At 60.1% G+C, this 14,892-nt stretch overlaps 2 protein-coding genes across 2 annotated transcripts in view; both read right to left on the reverse strand.

Annotated features, from left to right (window-relative positions):
- STAB1 (stabilin 1) overlaps nt 1-6,606 on the reverse strand; it is a 28,680-nt gene extending 22,074 nt beyond the window's left edge. The window contains exons 1-5 of the mRNA XM_032161317.2: nt 6,501-6,606; nt 958-1,094; nt 507-622; nt 171-256; nt 34-103 (exon numbers count right to left, since the gene is read on the reverse strand). Of these exons, the coding sequence (XP_032017208.1) occupies nt 34-103; nt 171-256; nt 507-622; nt 958-1,094; nt 6,501-6,578 (487 nt within the window). The 5' untranslated portion in view covers nt 6,579-6,606. The remainder of the gene's footprint in view (nt 1-33; nt 104-170; nt 257-506; nt 623-957; nt 1,095-6,500) is intronic.
- Nucleotides 6,607-8,935: 2,329 nt separating this feature from the next.
- Nucleotides 8,936-14,892, reverse strand: part of NISCH (nischarin) — a 36,482-nt gene continuing 30,525 nt past the window's right edge. The window contains exons 16-21 of the mRNA XM_032161347.2: nt 13,349-14,761; nt 12,324-12,624; nt 11,774-11,930; nt 11,172-11,300; nt 10,492-10,653; nt 8,936-10,129 (exon numbers count right to left, since the gene is read on the reverse strand). Coding sequence (XP_032017238.1) covers nt 9,519-10,129; nt 10,492-10,653; nt 11,172-11,300; nt 11,774-11,930; nt 12,324-12,624; nt 13,349-14,761 — 2,773 coding nt within the window. The 3' untranslated portion in view covers nt 8,936-9,518. The remainder of the gene's footprint in view (nt 10,130-10,491; nt 10,654-11,171; nt 11,301-11,773; nt 11,931-12,323; nt 12,625-13,348; nt 14,762-14,892) is intronic.

Raw genomic sequence — 14,892 nt, forward strand, 5'->3', positions numbered from 1 at the left:
CTGGCCGTGCCCTCTTGCCTTGTAAGCACTCACCCGATTGGCAGTCAGGCCCGAACCGGTTGGGGTCTTGGCACTCCTGGCAGGCTGAACCGCGGAAGTTTTCCTGGTGGTGGATGCACCAAGTCAGCGTGGCCCTTCTGAGCCCCCACCCCACCCTGCCCAGTCCTTACCTGGCACACACAGGTCCCATTCCTGTCCATGCCATCCAAGCAGGTCCCGTGGCCATTGCATGGGGTCTCAGCGCCCCCAGGGCATTCTGTGGACCCCCACAGAACTCAGCTCTGTGCCCAGAACCCTCCGCTTACCCTGATCCCAGCAGCTCTGGCCAACCCGACTCGGCCCCTCCCCCAGGGCCCCAAGAGCGAGGGAACCGAGCCTTGGAGGCGCTCGGTGTGTATTCATTAAACGAACAAGTTGAAGGAGAATGCAGGTGGCTCCTGCAGAGGGCTTGCCCAGAGCTGGGGCTGGGTGAGAGGAGCAAGGCGGGGTCCCCCTTTCTCCCATACCATAGCACCGGGAACCCCAGTAGCCAGGGCAGCAGGCCTTCTGCACCACTTGCTTCCGGCACTTCCGTCTGCAGCCACTCATGGACACCATAGAGCCCCCCAGCTGTACTTCGTAGCTGGGGGCAGAGGGTGGGCAGGGTGATGGAAAAGGCTCCCATGCACAGCCCCCACCCAGCCTCCCCACATTGGCTTCCGGGGCTCCCACCCACCTCCCTGCTCTGCCTGGCCCAGAGCTGAGCACAGGGCCTAGCACATAGCAGGTGCCCCATAAACCCCTCCTGCCCCTTGCCTTTACCCCTTCCTCCCCGCCTATCTCTGCCACCCAGGAGGGGCCACAGGGGCATGGATAAGTGAGTGCTTCTCCCCATTTTGTGGGCCTGTCAGGCTCCCTGAGTCCCTGCCACCCCACAGGTTGCTCCTGGACACAGGTGAGGACGGGGGTGGCCCGCACCGGCAGTCCTGGGTTATCTGATCCGGGAGCTCCCGCAGCCAGCCTGAGGGACACGTCTGCTTCTTGATGGCTGCGCACGAGGTGCAGGGTACGTGAGTGACAAACGTGGTTTTCACATCACAGCCTTTGAACAGCACCTGGGCCACAGGCAGGGTGTGGTCAGGGGCCTGGACCCCACGCCCAGCCCCGACCCTGTCCTCAGTGCTGGAAGGGCTCACACCCCTCCAGCTGCCACTTCCCATCTGCTCAGGGGTCAGAGTAAGCAGAGGGTTCTGGGCGAGGAGCTGAGTTCTATGGGGGTCCACAGAATGGTTCACAGAATGCCCTGGGGGCACTCAGTGGGAATGCGGTGCAGATGGGGAAGGCCCTGTGAAACCTGTCTGTTACACGTTGTTAATGTCACATCAAGTCCTTATGTGCCCGGCCCAGAAGGCTCTGAGTCCACACCCTCTGACACTAGAGAATCTAGCCACGTTGCTCCCCCCAGCTCATTTCAGGTGAGGAAACTGAAGCCCAGGACATGGCTGCTGCCTAATCTCATCCAGGAACAGGGTGTGAACCAGGGACTAAACCCAGACTCCCAGGCTAGTGCTCACTTTTGCCTTTTGTTTAAAGATAAAGAAACAATAAATGACAGAGCTGATGCTGTCTTGGAAGGACACGGTGACTCCATCCTCAACTCATGGGCACAGGCACGATGCCGGCTCCAGTCACGCACCGTGGGGCTGGACCTCCAGCCACCACTCTGCTCTGAGCATTTTCCCACGTTGCTACCAAATGACCCTCTCTAACCAAGCGCGAGGGCTTTCTCTGCTTCCCAGGGGTCAGAGACTAAGGGCCCCGGCCCTGACAGGCTGGGCTCACGTGAGCAGCTGTGTGCAGGGCCTCTGGTCTGCATGTGTTTGGGCTGGGCAGTCACAGGAGACAACAGGCCATGCCAGCCTCTGAGGAAACCCAGGGCATCCTGGCTGGGTCCCCAGGTGGTTTCCTGAGGGAGGTGGTCATTGACTTGGGACCTGAAGGATGCATAAGAGTTGGTCAAGGACAGTGCTCCTGGCCTAGGGGACAGCAGAAGCAAAGGCCGGGAGCGGAAAGAAGTAAAAACAAACGTGTGACAAGGCAGGCAGTGGCCCGAGGGGAGGCTAGAGAGGGGCTGGCAGCTGGGGTGCAGGAGCTCCGTAAACCTGGCTGAGGCAGAGTCTGGGGCAGCCCCATGACTCAGTTTATGGTTTTTTGTCTTTGAGAAAGGGTCTCACTGTGTTGCCCTGGCTGGAGTGCAGTGGTGTGACCCTAGCTCACTGTAATCTTGAACTCCTGGGCTTAGGCGATCCTCCTGCCTCAGCCTCCTGAGTAGCTGGGACTACAGGCATGTGCCACTGTGCCTGGCCAGTTTGTTTTAAATTGGCCCTCTGGCTGCTGCATGGAGAATAGAGTCGCGGGGGCAGGTGTAGGTGGGAAAGAGGCCATCATTACCTGAAGGTGGCCTGGGCCAAGGCAGGAACAGTGGAAATGGATTGGGAGATATTTGAGAGGGCTTGGGGTGGTGAGATGAAATGGGAGAAGGTCTCAGCAACTGGGTGGGGCATGGAAGATGGGAGGAGTCCAGCCTGCCACCACAGCATGGGCACAAGGATGCTGACAAAAGCCCTAGGCCTGGAGTCCCATTCACTGGCCTGCCATAGCTCCTGGAAGTCCACCAGCCTTCTACGGCAACAAAGTCCCAGCAACCTTCAGCACTGAACCCAGGAGGCGTGAAGCTAAACTCCCAGTTCTAGTGGGAGGAAGGGGCACAGGGAAGGGGCATAGGGAAGGGGCATAGGGTGGAGGGGAGGTGTTTGGGAGGCTTTGGGCCTGGCCCAGAGAAGCGGAGATGTTCTCATCTTGAAAAATGCTGACCACACTGTGGTCCAAAGGGAGTGACCCCAGAACATCCCTTTCCTGGAATAATTTACAGATGTGTGGCTTCTCAAAGCAAGAGAAAAGGAGAAATGGTGCCCCTGACACTTTCTTATGGCAAATACCAGGGCCCCAGAGCCTCTGTGCTACCGTGATTTGGCCTTTTCCGCTCATGCCTCTGTGGTCTGCAAACAGGGAAGTTGCTCAGAGCAGCCTGTGTTGAGCGGCGGAGCTGGGATGTTGTGGTCTCGTTCCCCATCCTGAGGCTCGCCTTTGCTGAGCCAGGGAGTGACTAGGAAATTGGGTAACTTGAGGGCTGAGCAGCTGCTGGCTCAGGGTAGAGGCTTGGCAGGAGGTGGGCTCCCCTCAAAGCCACCTGGCCAGCTGGGCAAAGCTGCCAGCGCAGTCACCATTCTGGCTGTGGGCCAGCTCTTGGAGGAATGGTGGTCAGCTCTGGATAAGGGCTCAGCCTGAGTAAGACTGCGCTGGTCGCACTCTGAGACATTCAGGGCTAGATGGAGTGATGGGTGAGTTAGGGCCCAGAAGGAAGCGGGAGCTTTGGGGCCTGGTGTGGACACTCACTCACAGGACCTGGGTGTTTGTAAACGTGTGTGAAATGCTGATGAATGGTAAGCCTGCTGCCACATCAGTGCTTCTCCGAGACCACAGCCGAGGGGCCCTGCCTCCACCCCGTGGCCTGGAAGGAGCATCGGCGGTCTGAGCCCACATCTCGCCGTTGGTCCAGCTGGGTGGAGTGAGGCTGGATCACAGCCTGAGTGCTGAGTCAGATTCCCTCCTTCCTGGGGGCACCTCGGGACTGAGCCAGAGCGGGTGCTGTCTCCCCCGACCCCACACCCCCCGCTGACCTGATTTTGCAATGTCTGCTTCCCACAGGGCTCTGCTGCTGGGGGAAGTTGAGGAGACACGAAGTGTGAAGTCTTTGGTGAGAAGGTGGATGAAATTCTCCCAAGCTGGGACCCTGTTCATGGGGACCTTTTAAGGCTGAGAGCCCAGAATCCAAACCCTGTCAGAGAGGAAGGAACCCCAAACTGCTTCCCCCTACCTTCAGTCAGATCAGGGAGGGCGCAGGGCTGGGTTCTGGGCCGTGCTCCTCTCCCACCACAGGCTCCACCGCACATGCCTAGCCACGTGCCCTCGGTGAAAAGCTGCTGAATGGGCAAGTGCTAAGGGCCTTCCAGGAAAGCCTTCCTGCCTTGCTGCCCAAATCCATCTTCACTCCAGTCCTGTTGCTGCCGTTACTGAACAGGTTACCCGGGACATCCTTTCCCCTCAGAGCTTCCACTCCTAATAGAGTTGTTCCTTGGTGTCTGTGGGGGACTGGTTCCAGGACCCTCCTCAGATACCAAAATCTGTGGATGCTCAAGTCCCTGATATAAAATGGAATCGAGGCTGGGAGTGGTGGCTCTCATCTGTAATCCCAGCACTTTGGGAGGCCAAAGAGGGTAGACCACCTGAGATCAGGAGTTCAAGACCAGGCTGGCTAACATGGAGAAACCCCGTCTCTAATAAAAACACAAAAATTAGCCAGGTGTGGTGGTGTGCGCCCGTAGTCCCAGCTACTTGGGAGGCTGAGTCAGGAGAATCCCTTGAATTTGGGAGGCATAGTTTGCAGTGAGCTGAGATAGTGCCACTGTAATGCAGCCCAGACAATAGAGCGAGACACCATCTCAAAACAAACAAACAAACAAACAAACAAAGGCATCGAATTCACATATAATCTATGCACATCCTCTCGTATACCTTAAGTCATCCTTAGCTGACTTATAATACCGAATACAATGTAAATGCTATGTACATAGAAAAGTCTGAACATGGGGCTGGGCACAGTGGCTCACACCTGTAATCCCAGCACTTTGGGAGGCTGAGGCAGGTGGATCACCTGAGGTCAGGAGTTAGAGACCAGCCTGGCCAACATGGTGAAACCCCGTCTCTACTAAAAATTGAAAAATTAGCTGGGTGTGCTGGTGGGCACCTGTAATCCCAGTTACTCGGGAGGCTGAGGCAGGAGAATTGCTTGAACCTGGGAGGTGGAGGTCGCACAGAGCCGAGATCGTGCCACTGCCCTCCAGCCTGGGCAACAGAGCAAGACTCCATCTCAAAAGAAAAAAAGTCTGAACATGTTCAGTAGAGATGTCATTTTTTTTCCTGAATATTTTCAATCCAGGGTTGGTTGAACCCAAGTGCAGGGTGCACAGATACAGAGGGCCAAGTGCACTTACAGTGGCTCTCAGCTATGCAGGGTGCTGGAATAGAGGCCACGTGGCTGTGTTAGAGTGGCCAGCACTGCTGCAGCCCCATCCACAAGGAGTGGTCAGAGCCATAGGTCTCTGACAAGGAAAAAACTCGAATCTGAGGCCCCTCACTCACCTCTGTCCTCACTGCCCAGAGCATGAGGAGGTGGTGGAGGCCTTTGAAATTCCCTTGCATGGTACACAGGGGGAAACTGAGTTAAGGGGAGGGCAGGAGCTCACCTGCAGGGCTCTCAGCACAGCCCTGGAACCCTTGGCTCTTCCCCCATCACTGTCGCCTTCTCAGCCTCATATCTTCCTGTCCCCAACCCTGGCCTGGTCCTGAAGCTGGTGAGGCCCTTCTCCCTGCTGCCTCTCTGAGGGACCACAGGCATCCAAGAGAAAGCACCTGATGGTGGCCGGGGGCCTAGGCCCCTGGCTGGACTGCTTGTGGGATCCTGGGCAAGTCCTCCCCTCTCTGGACCTTAGTGTGCCCATCTGTGCCATGGGGACGGTGGTAGCTGCCCCAAGAGGCAGGCATGCTCTGCCTCACAGGAGAGAGACCACCCCCATCACCAGGGTGGGAGGCTCTTCCAGAAGCCCCCGGAGGCCCCTACCATGGGGCCTGAGCAGACCTGCAGCCAGGAGACTGTCACAGGGACCTGACCAAGGGGCTGGCTGTGGCTGCATACCAGGACCCTGTCTGCTCACCAGCACACACGGATGGCCATCACAGGCAGGGGTTTGGAGCATGGCTTTAGAGTGGGAATGGCCTGTCCCCGTCATCCTAGGGCTTCGGGTTCCTCACGAGGAGGACAGGAGGAGTTGCCCCGAAGCTGTGAGGATTCAAGGGGACCTGCCCGGGGCTGTGGCTGCTCTGTGGCAGCTCTGAGGCTGAAGTGTGTCCTTGCCAGCTGCTCATAACCCCGGACACTGAGGGTGAGTGACTCATTCTGCTTCCCAGTACTCTTGGGGCTGGACACAGGCACACACACGTGCACACACATGCCCCACATGAATCTGTAGTCCTCAGGGGTTGGAGGTGATCACATCTTCAACCCCCAGGTGAGGGCCACATAAGACCTGGGCCTCCGTCTGGGCTGGAAGGGCAGGACAGGCCTGCCTCTGTACCCTTCAGCTGCAGGCTGGGGAGCCCTGGCCCAGCATAGTCAGAGGAGGGCAAGCTGACACACCCCTGAACCCTGGGTGGCTGGACACAGACCTCAGCCTGGGGTGGTGGGCACAATAGCCAGCCCCCAGGCCTGCTAAGAGGCCAGACAGGTGCCAGCTGCGGTTTCTCCCCAGGCCCATGCCCCTCCATGTCCAGTCCCTCCCTGTTCCCACCGCTGGCCGGCAGGGCCTGGATGCCGTGTGCCCCTGCGACTGGCTCACACTTACCTGGCCCCTGACGAAGCTGAAGCCTGCCAGGCAGAAGGCCAGGAGGCAGAGTGGGAGGAGGCCCCGGGGCCCCGCCATGGCTGGTGGGCACGCTGTCCAGGACAGAGTCGGGGCGTAGGGAAAGAGCTCTAGGAGGCAGGCACAGCACAGACAGGCAGGACGGGGCGGGCAGTGGCCTTAAAAGCAGCCCGGAGGCCCCGCCAGCTCACCCCCACAGGAACCCGCCAGGATTTCCTCCTGCGTATCAGCAGCCTGCAGGCGGAAGGGAAGGTGCTGGCCACTGACCCCCCCATGGACGGCCTGAGCCCTGCTCGGGGCTTCCCAGCCAGGACCCTCCTGGCATCACAACCTGGAAGTCCAGGCCACCATGAGCCCCGGGACCTGGGCTCTATCAGAGGTTCTGAAGCAAATCCAAAGGCACACGTGAACGAGCGCCCCGCCTGCGAGCCCAGTGTGTTTCATTCACAGGCTCTTGGGGTGCTGGTCGGCGGAAGGCAGGGCAGCCCCTGAATGGGTCTGTATGTTCCTGCCTCTACCTTTCCAACTCCAGGGCGCTCATGGGGCTCTGACTCGCTACAGGCACCCTGCTAGCCCACCAGACCCGCATCCCCTCACCAGCCCCAGCCACTCCTGAGCCGCTGGTCCTGCCCGCCAACCCCCATCCACCCTCCCTCCTTCCCTATCTGCCCTCCACTCAGCAGCCCATGCTCAGCCAGCTTGCTGCAGCACCTCCAAACCCCTCTCCAGCCGGCTGGTCTCTCTCTGGACTCTCCCTAGACAGGTCTGCTTCCGCCACGCAGGCCTCTCTGCTCCTTCAGTGAGCTCTCCCGGCATGCGCTGCTACCCCAGATTGTCACACTCTGGCTCCTTCTCACAGGTGCAGTCTCAGGTCAAGGGCCACCACTTCAGAGAACCTCCCTGGTCTCAGCCTGCAGGTGGCCCTGCACCTGGTTCACCTGGCAGCACCGGCCACCAGCTGACATTGGCTTGTTTCATTTGTCTCCCCTGGAACATTAGCTGTGGAAGGAGTAGGGGCGCTGTCTGGCTGATACGCACAGTGGATGCTCAATACACGTGTGCAGAAGGAATAAATGAATGGAGGTGGCTACTTTTATGATCCCTCTGTTACTGGTGGGGAAACTGAGGCTCAGAGGGGCTGGGTAGCTTGTCCGAGGTAATCAGTTTTCATATCCAATCCCAGGGCTACTGTCTGTGAAGCCACCGCTGCCTGCACAGCCAGCACCCCCAGGAGGTGCAGTGGGCCCAGGCTGAGGGCCTCTGCGTGCCAGGGCTGCATGTGGTGGGCCTTGCCTCTAGTTGTCACTACCCCCAACTGCAGATGGTGTAACAGTTGGGGAGACAGGAGTGGGCCAGAGCCCGGTGGCCATCTGTAAATGCTTTGGTAAAGGCCAGGCTGGGGAAAGTTTCTCCTCCCCAGCACATCTCCACTCCCATCCGTTTGGAGGGGCCTTCAGGCAGGCCTCTGAGATCTGGCTGGGATGGGGGTTGCAAGGGGAGACCCTCCCCGCATTCCCCACACCCACAGTCTTCCTGGGGATGAAGGGTCCTCCAGGCAGGACCCCCACTCTGCTGGCACCAAGGGAAACTGGGGAGCAGAAGCAGGCCTGGGAGCCAGGCTGGCCACACCACCCACCTCTCCACAGCCCTGCCTGGCCTGGAGGCCCCAAGGTCTTGGGGGCTCAGGCTCCTGGCTGGGCCAGGATGAGTTATGTGGGGCTCATAGGCCCTGCTCTGGCAGCAGGAATGGGGTTGGGGAAGAGTGTGGCATGGGGTTGGCTCCCAAAATCCCAGGTCCTACCTCAGCAGGCTCCCTGAAGCAACCCTCAGGGAGGGGCCCATGAGCCTCATGTTTCAGGGACATGAAGACAGGCACAGCCAGTCATGCGCCCCTCCCTCCACTGTCCACCACCTGGGTCCACCTCCCCACAGGCCTCCCCTGCTGCCGTTCAAGGGCCACCTTGGTGAGATGCCCCGCCCCCCACCAGCCATCCCAGACTCTGGGATCTCTCTGTCCCCCTCGCCCCTCCCCCACTCTCAACAGGGGTTGTGAGACAGGTGGGGTTGGGCCCAGGGGTGACTGACACACAAGACCTGCAGGACAGCCTGAAGAGGGTGGCATGCCCTGCACCCCGGCAGAGGGGCAGCGGTGGTTGTCAGGGGTGCCCTGACGAGTTTCACAGACTTGTTTGTCCTGGGCTCATGGTTTAGCCACAGCCCAGCATGGCACTGTCCAGAGAGGCCATGGCCCTGTCATACCTCCCATGTTCCAAGAAGCATCTGGCTCCTGGAGGGCTGCTCCTTCCTTTCCCCCAACCCCTCACCCTCCTGTCTCCAGGGCACCCTCTCTCCCCTATGCGACCATGCCCTGGACGGAAGCCCTGCTGGGATCCCAGTGACCCTTGACTTAGAAGATGTAGACGGTGTCAAACTCTGCTTTATTGGAATAGAGAATACAGGCAGCAGGAATCACGCTTGGTGCTGGCAGCCCCAGGTCCCCTGCCCCCACGGGCTCTCCCACTTGTCTGGATCAGGGGAGACCTCCACTTTGAAGAACAGTATGGGGTGGGAGCTTCCAATGTGCATTCTGCTACCAGCCTCAGGATTAGCAGCAAGATGCCCACAACAACAGCAACAGCAACAGCAACAGCAACAAAGGACTGGACTCGACACTTCAGGAAAGGACGCGTAGAAGAGAAAGTCAGACCCACAGTGTCACATGTTAACAACGGTCCCACAACAGCAGACACAACACTGGTGTGCACGGCTGTACCACCTGCAGGAGGCTGACGGCACACCGTCAGCCCTGGAGGGGCCCGGCATTCTCACTCCCAACATGAGAAAGAATTAACACAACACACACACATGTTCACATTCTCTGCGAGGACAGTCAAATTAAGGTACCAAAGGGAGGAGAAAACATTTTAAGAGAACACAAAAGCCTGCTGCTCTGCCCCAGTAGGCGTCAGGCCGGACACGGCAAGCTGGCTGTGGCCTGGGCTAGCCGGTGAGCTCGACAGGCAGCTCACGGCCACACAGGGCCTCCCACTGGCGAGCCAACAGCGAGATGAGCTTCTCTCTGCTCTCGGCACTGGGGACGAACACCTGCCACTGGACTTCACGGCCCTGGCCGGCTCTAGCCAGGCCACCTGGCACCTCCCCAAAGTGGTCCAGGGTGACACTGCCCATGAGGTCATGACCCTGCACGTCATCGAAGACGAGGGTGAGGGCCTGTGGGTAGGTCTGGTAGCCCATGAGCACTCGGTCCAGGTCCCGGACGCGGCGGCCATCGTCCAGCCGGTACCTGTCTCTCTGCGGCGGCTCTTTGGCAAACTCGGGCAGCGGGTAGTGGACACAGTCCTCATCCAGGAGGAAGATCTCGGAGCTGGTGAGCAGGAGTGTCTTGGGGCGCAGGGGGCCCCTGCAGCACCCAGGGGGTGGCATGCCCACCTGGAAGGCCTGAACGTACAGCAGGATGCTGAGGGCTGGGGCCTTCTCTGGCTCAGCCATCTTTTGGGCCACAGTGAACGTCAGGTCCCCAATCTCCTCCTCACTGGGGTAGGTGAACTTCACGCGACTAGAGTGGATCAGCTCGTAGTTCTCCATCTTCCCTGCAGAGAGATGCCACCTGGGCTGTAGCCTGGAACTGGCCCCTGGTGGGGCTGGGAGCACCAAGGGCCCCAAGCCAACTGAGAGACCCCGGCATGAGAGAGGCAGGAGAGGATGCTCCAACTGTGGGGCCCACAGGCCAGGAGCCCAAAGCAGGCACCGGAGATGTGTCTGCCAGATGGTTGAGGGACTGCTGGGGTGGAGACTCTGCCATCGAAAAGCCCCACTTTTATAAAACCCTGGCCAGCTAAGTGAGAAAAGAGAGACATAGAGGCAGAGAGGGTTCTGGGGCACAGAGAGCCACCCTAGGGCCCGTGACGTCTGTCTAGGCAGCCTGTCTGCAGCCTGAGGTAGACAGGGGTACCTGTGGTCTTGTTCCCAAACTCGGAGTAGAAGTCCTTGTCAACAGGCTCCGGCGAGGGCGTGCGTTCCAGAGAGGACAGCACGACCATGAGGTGCTGGAGGAAGCAGTGCGTCAGGTAGCTGTCCCGCGTCAAGCACGTGACCACCTGCATCGGGGTGGAACCTGCACGAGACGGGGCTGGTCAGGGCCACGGGCCACCGCTCCCCAGCCCTATCCCTGCCCCTTAGAGCCACCCCGAGTCCCTAGCAAGCCTCAGCCCAGAGGCCAGGGCCAGGAGGGCCCACATAGGAAAGCATCATGGGGCCCGGGAGGAGGCCATTCCTTCAGGCAGGAAGAGCTGAGGCATTTTTCTGGAAGGGGAGACAGAGGCATTAGGCAAAGAGCTTAGCTTTCTCTCCTCAGGAAGTGTGAGTCAGAAACATCCTCCCCGAGACCAGGGCCCACTCTGCTTCTGTCCGGGCCAGCGCTTGCCGCACACCCTGCCTCCTGCTCCGAGCCCTGGAGCGTGAGTTCTGCTCTCTCAGCAGTTCCTGAAGCTGCTTCCTCCCACCCCGGGTAAGAAGTGGCTCTTGAGCACAGAGATAACTGTCTATGATAACCCACCCACGTACGGAAGGTGGAAGCCCACTGGTGATGCTGGCCTTCACCCGAAATAGGACAAAGGACAGAGGGTCACCCACCCGTCAGCCGGAAATGCTGGTCGAAAAGCCCCACGTTGACTGACTGCAGGTCACTAAGCTTTAGCACAAAGCACTGGGAGATGTGGAAAGGGCTGTTGTTGTAGTCGGTGTTTTTCTGATGCCAGAAATCTGTGTGATGGAGAAAGGGACAGAGAGAGGCGGTGGCAGGCAAGCACAAGGTTCCTAGGCGTGCAGCACGTCCAGCAGGAACAGGTCCTCTTGGCTGGCCTGGCTTCCACCCATGCAAAGCCTCATAGGCAATGCCCTCTGGAGTCTGAGCCTCTTCCAGCTCAGAGGAGTCACCAGGTCACTAGCTAAGGCTTCCTGTGCAGCCCCAGGGGCAGAGGCTGCCTAACCCCTTCTCATCACAGGCTGTTCCCAAGCAGTCACCGGGCCCTGGCTCAGTGCATTCTGCGTTCACATCTGGCCATGGACCCCTCCCTCATGACAGCTCCCCTTCCTCAGACAAGGAACTCTCAGCCCACTGCAGCCAAGTCGCTGACTGCTGCCTGAAGCCACACAGCTGGCACCAGAGAATGACCCCCCAGCCTACCCCAACCACACACTCCAAGCTCCTGAGCCCCAGCAGGCCCTGTGCCTACCCTGCAGTGGCTCTGAGAAGTAGCGGCGGAGGCCGTCGTGGAGCACAAAGTACACAGCCTTGGTGGAGAGCAGCACACAGGCGGTCACCTCCAGCCCTGGGGTCTGGTAGAACACCACCGAGGACCACATGAGGTGCCTCAACTCCTCGTTTTCAACCTGGAGACGGGGGGCCTCCTGTCAGCTCCACCACCCTAGCAACCTGCACATACCAGGGACATGCCCACAGCTCCCACAAGGAGACATGGGAAGCCCCTCTTGGCTCACCAATGAATCCGTATGCTTCAGGGCAGTGAGGAAGAGAGGGGTGGGAGATGGCTGTGGGGGGGTCTACCTGGGGCTGGAAGTGGCACAGGAAGTGGTGACACAGCACAAATGGCCAGGGGAGGGCAACTCAGGACCTCACTGCCCAGGTCCTCAAAGCTGTGAGCAGCTCAGCTGAGGACTCTGACATCAGGGAAGTCCAGGGACCTGAGGCTGACCTGAAGCCAAGCTTGGTCTCACCCTCAAGACTGGCCATGCCATAGCCGGCACCCACACCCGGGCCGCTACCTCAGCAATGCTGCTGTGGAAGAGCTCGATGATGGCGCTGCCCCGCAGGCTGGCGACGTGCCGGAGTGACGGGCAGGCAGGCAAGTGCGAGGGGATCTGATTCTCCTCCGAGGTGGCCTGGATGAGGTGCTCACTCGGGTACTGGGCAGGGGCCTCGGCTGGGGGTGGGGCTGGAGCCTCCACTGGGGTCTCCTCTGGGACCAAAGCTGAAGTTGAGGCCTCTGCAGGGGCTGGAGCTGGGACTTCCGCTGGGGCTGGGGCCAGAGCCTCTGCTGGGACCTCCTGGGGACGCTGGTCATTGCTGCATCCCCCGAAAAACACCATATTAACAGCGGACCCCAAAGGAAGATTCACATTGCATGTGCAGCTTCAGAGTGAGGAGACTGTGTGCATCACACATCACCTATGGGTTACTGGGAACTTCCACCAGCTTCTCTACTGGAGAACAGAACAGCACGGCCGGGCACGGTGGCTCACGTCTGTAATCCCAGCACTTTGGGAGGCTGAGGCGGAGGATTGTTTGAGCCCAAAATTTGAGACCAGCCTGAACAACACAGCAAGATGTTGAGGTGGGTGAAGCCTAAGGCAGATCCTGGCCCACAGAGCCATCCATGGGACTGTGACCCTGGCAGGGGTGGTGCCCAGAGGCCATGCTTGGGCCCAGTGGAGCACAGCAGCCAGGGCGACAACTCTCCTGGCCTCGGTGTGCTGCAGCCTGTTGCTCTCCCACTGGGCAGGCAAAGTTGGGGTAGCCCCCTTGGCCTGCCCTTCATGGGTGGCAAGAGGCTGGGCCAACCCATTTTGTGAGAAGACAGCTTTACTGGGCTTCTTCTACAGCACTGAGATAAGGAGAAGCCTGGCACCAAACCTGGGGTGGTGATGTAGAGGGAGACCGGGGGGCAAGGGGCGGGGGGAGGGGGCCCAGCTCTCGCAGCAACCCCCGGCCCACACATGAGCCGCAGATGCTGAGATCACACACATGCCAGACCCATGCCCGCCGGCCCGAGAGCTGTGCTTGATCTCACCTGGCCCTGTGCTCGGCAGGCTGGCCATCCGCAAAGGGGCCCTGGGGGCTGCCTCCCGTCCCAGGGGTCTTGGCGATGACCACAGTCTTCAGGTCCTGCAGAGAGGCCCGCAGCTGGTTGTAGATGCGCAGGAAGTGGAACTTCTCGTGGGGCAGCACGAAGATGGCAGTGACAAAGCGGTACCCCACGAGCAGCTCTAGCACGTGGCCATCAGCAAAGGCGCCCCGAGGCTGGGTGCAGCTGCGTGTGGGGTCCAGCAGCACGGTGGAGAGCGGCACGCGGCTGAGCTTGAAGCTGTTGCGGTTGCGACAGTTGTGGGTGCCACGGTTGGGCATGGGGTTGAAGTCGGCCTTGATGACATTGAGGTGCTGGGGTGTGAGCAACAGCCAGTAGGGGATGGCGGCGGACTTGACGGCCTCAGAGGGCGCGCAGCAGGAACGCCGCACGGCTGAACAGAGCGTGCAGCTGGCCCACTCGATGTTGCCTGAGTAGTCCCCGGCGGCCGTCTGCACCATGCGCTTGTCACTGTAGACCAGGTAGACGGGGAAGCAGCCCTGGCTGCGCTCCTGGCAGCCGCCAGCCACCTTGTAGAAAGTGAGCAGCTGGCGCAGGAACTCCTGCAGGCTGGTGTGGCTGCCGTAGAGGATGGGGCTACACAGCATGGCCATGTGCTGGGGTGCAAAGCATGAGCGCAGGTCCGCGTGGAACTCGTGCAGGTTGGCGGCGTCCGAGATGATGAAGAGCGTGTTCTCACTGTGCCGTACCTTGAGCACCAGACACAGCTCCGGCATGAGGAAGCCAAACTCGGTGAGGTCACCATGCGGGAAGCAGAAGACAAAGCGCAGGGAGGAGAGGATGTGCTGGCTGCTGCCCCGAGACTCCTGGTGCGGGATCTCGAAGACTGCGATGCCGAAGTCGGTGAGCACAAGGCAGGCGGCGAACTGGCGGATACTGCCCTGCACATGGATCAGGAAGCACCACAGCACCTTGAGGATGCGGATGTGCTCCAGCAGGAAGTCCTCGTCCGCGCCCAGGGCCCATTCCAGAGCCAGGCGCTCCTCCTCGGCCTCTTCATCCTCCTCTTCCTCCTCCTCCTCTTCCTCCCCCTGGCCTCCTTCCTCCTCCTCCTCCACGTCTGGGGGCCCCATTTCAAAGTAGCGGTTCTCAGCAACGTCCTCCTCTTCCTCCTCCTCCTCATCCTCCTCCTCGCCCTGTTCACCCTGGCCCTCCTCCCGCTGGTTGGCAGCCTCGATCCAGGCAGGCAGCTGCCGCTCGATAGCCTGCCGGATCAGCGTGCTCAGGCGCTGGATGAAGTCCTGATTGGTGGCCGTGTAGCCAATGCAGGTGAAGGGCAGGAAGATGATCTGGCCAGACCCGGGCACCACCTGGACCTCCGGCTCGGCATGTTCTGGGCTGTGCAAGGAGAGGCCAGGTCAGTGGCATGCGGGGAGGGGCTCCTCCCACCTCCCACATCTGGAGCCTGCTGCTACACCCTGACCCTGAGGAACCAACCCATGGGTCTCCCAAGCCTCCCACACAGCCAA

Source organism: Hylobates moloch, unplaced genomic scaffold (genome assembly GCF_009828535.3).
Source record: "Hylobates moloch isolate HMO894 unplaced genomic scaffold, HMol_V3 SCAFFOLD_8, whole genome shotgun sequence".
Taxonomy (NCBI): domain Eukaryota; kingdom Metazoa; phylum Chordata; class Mammalia; order Primates; family Hylobatidae; genus Hylobates; species Hylobates moloch.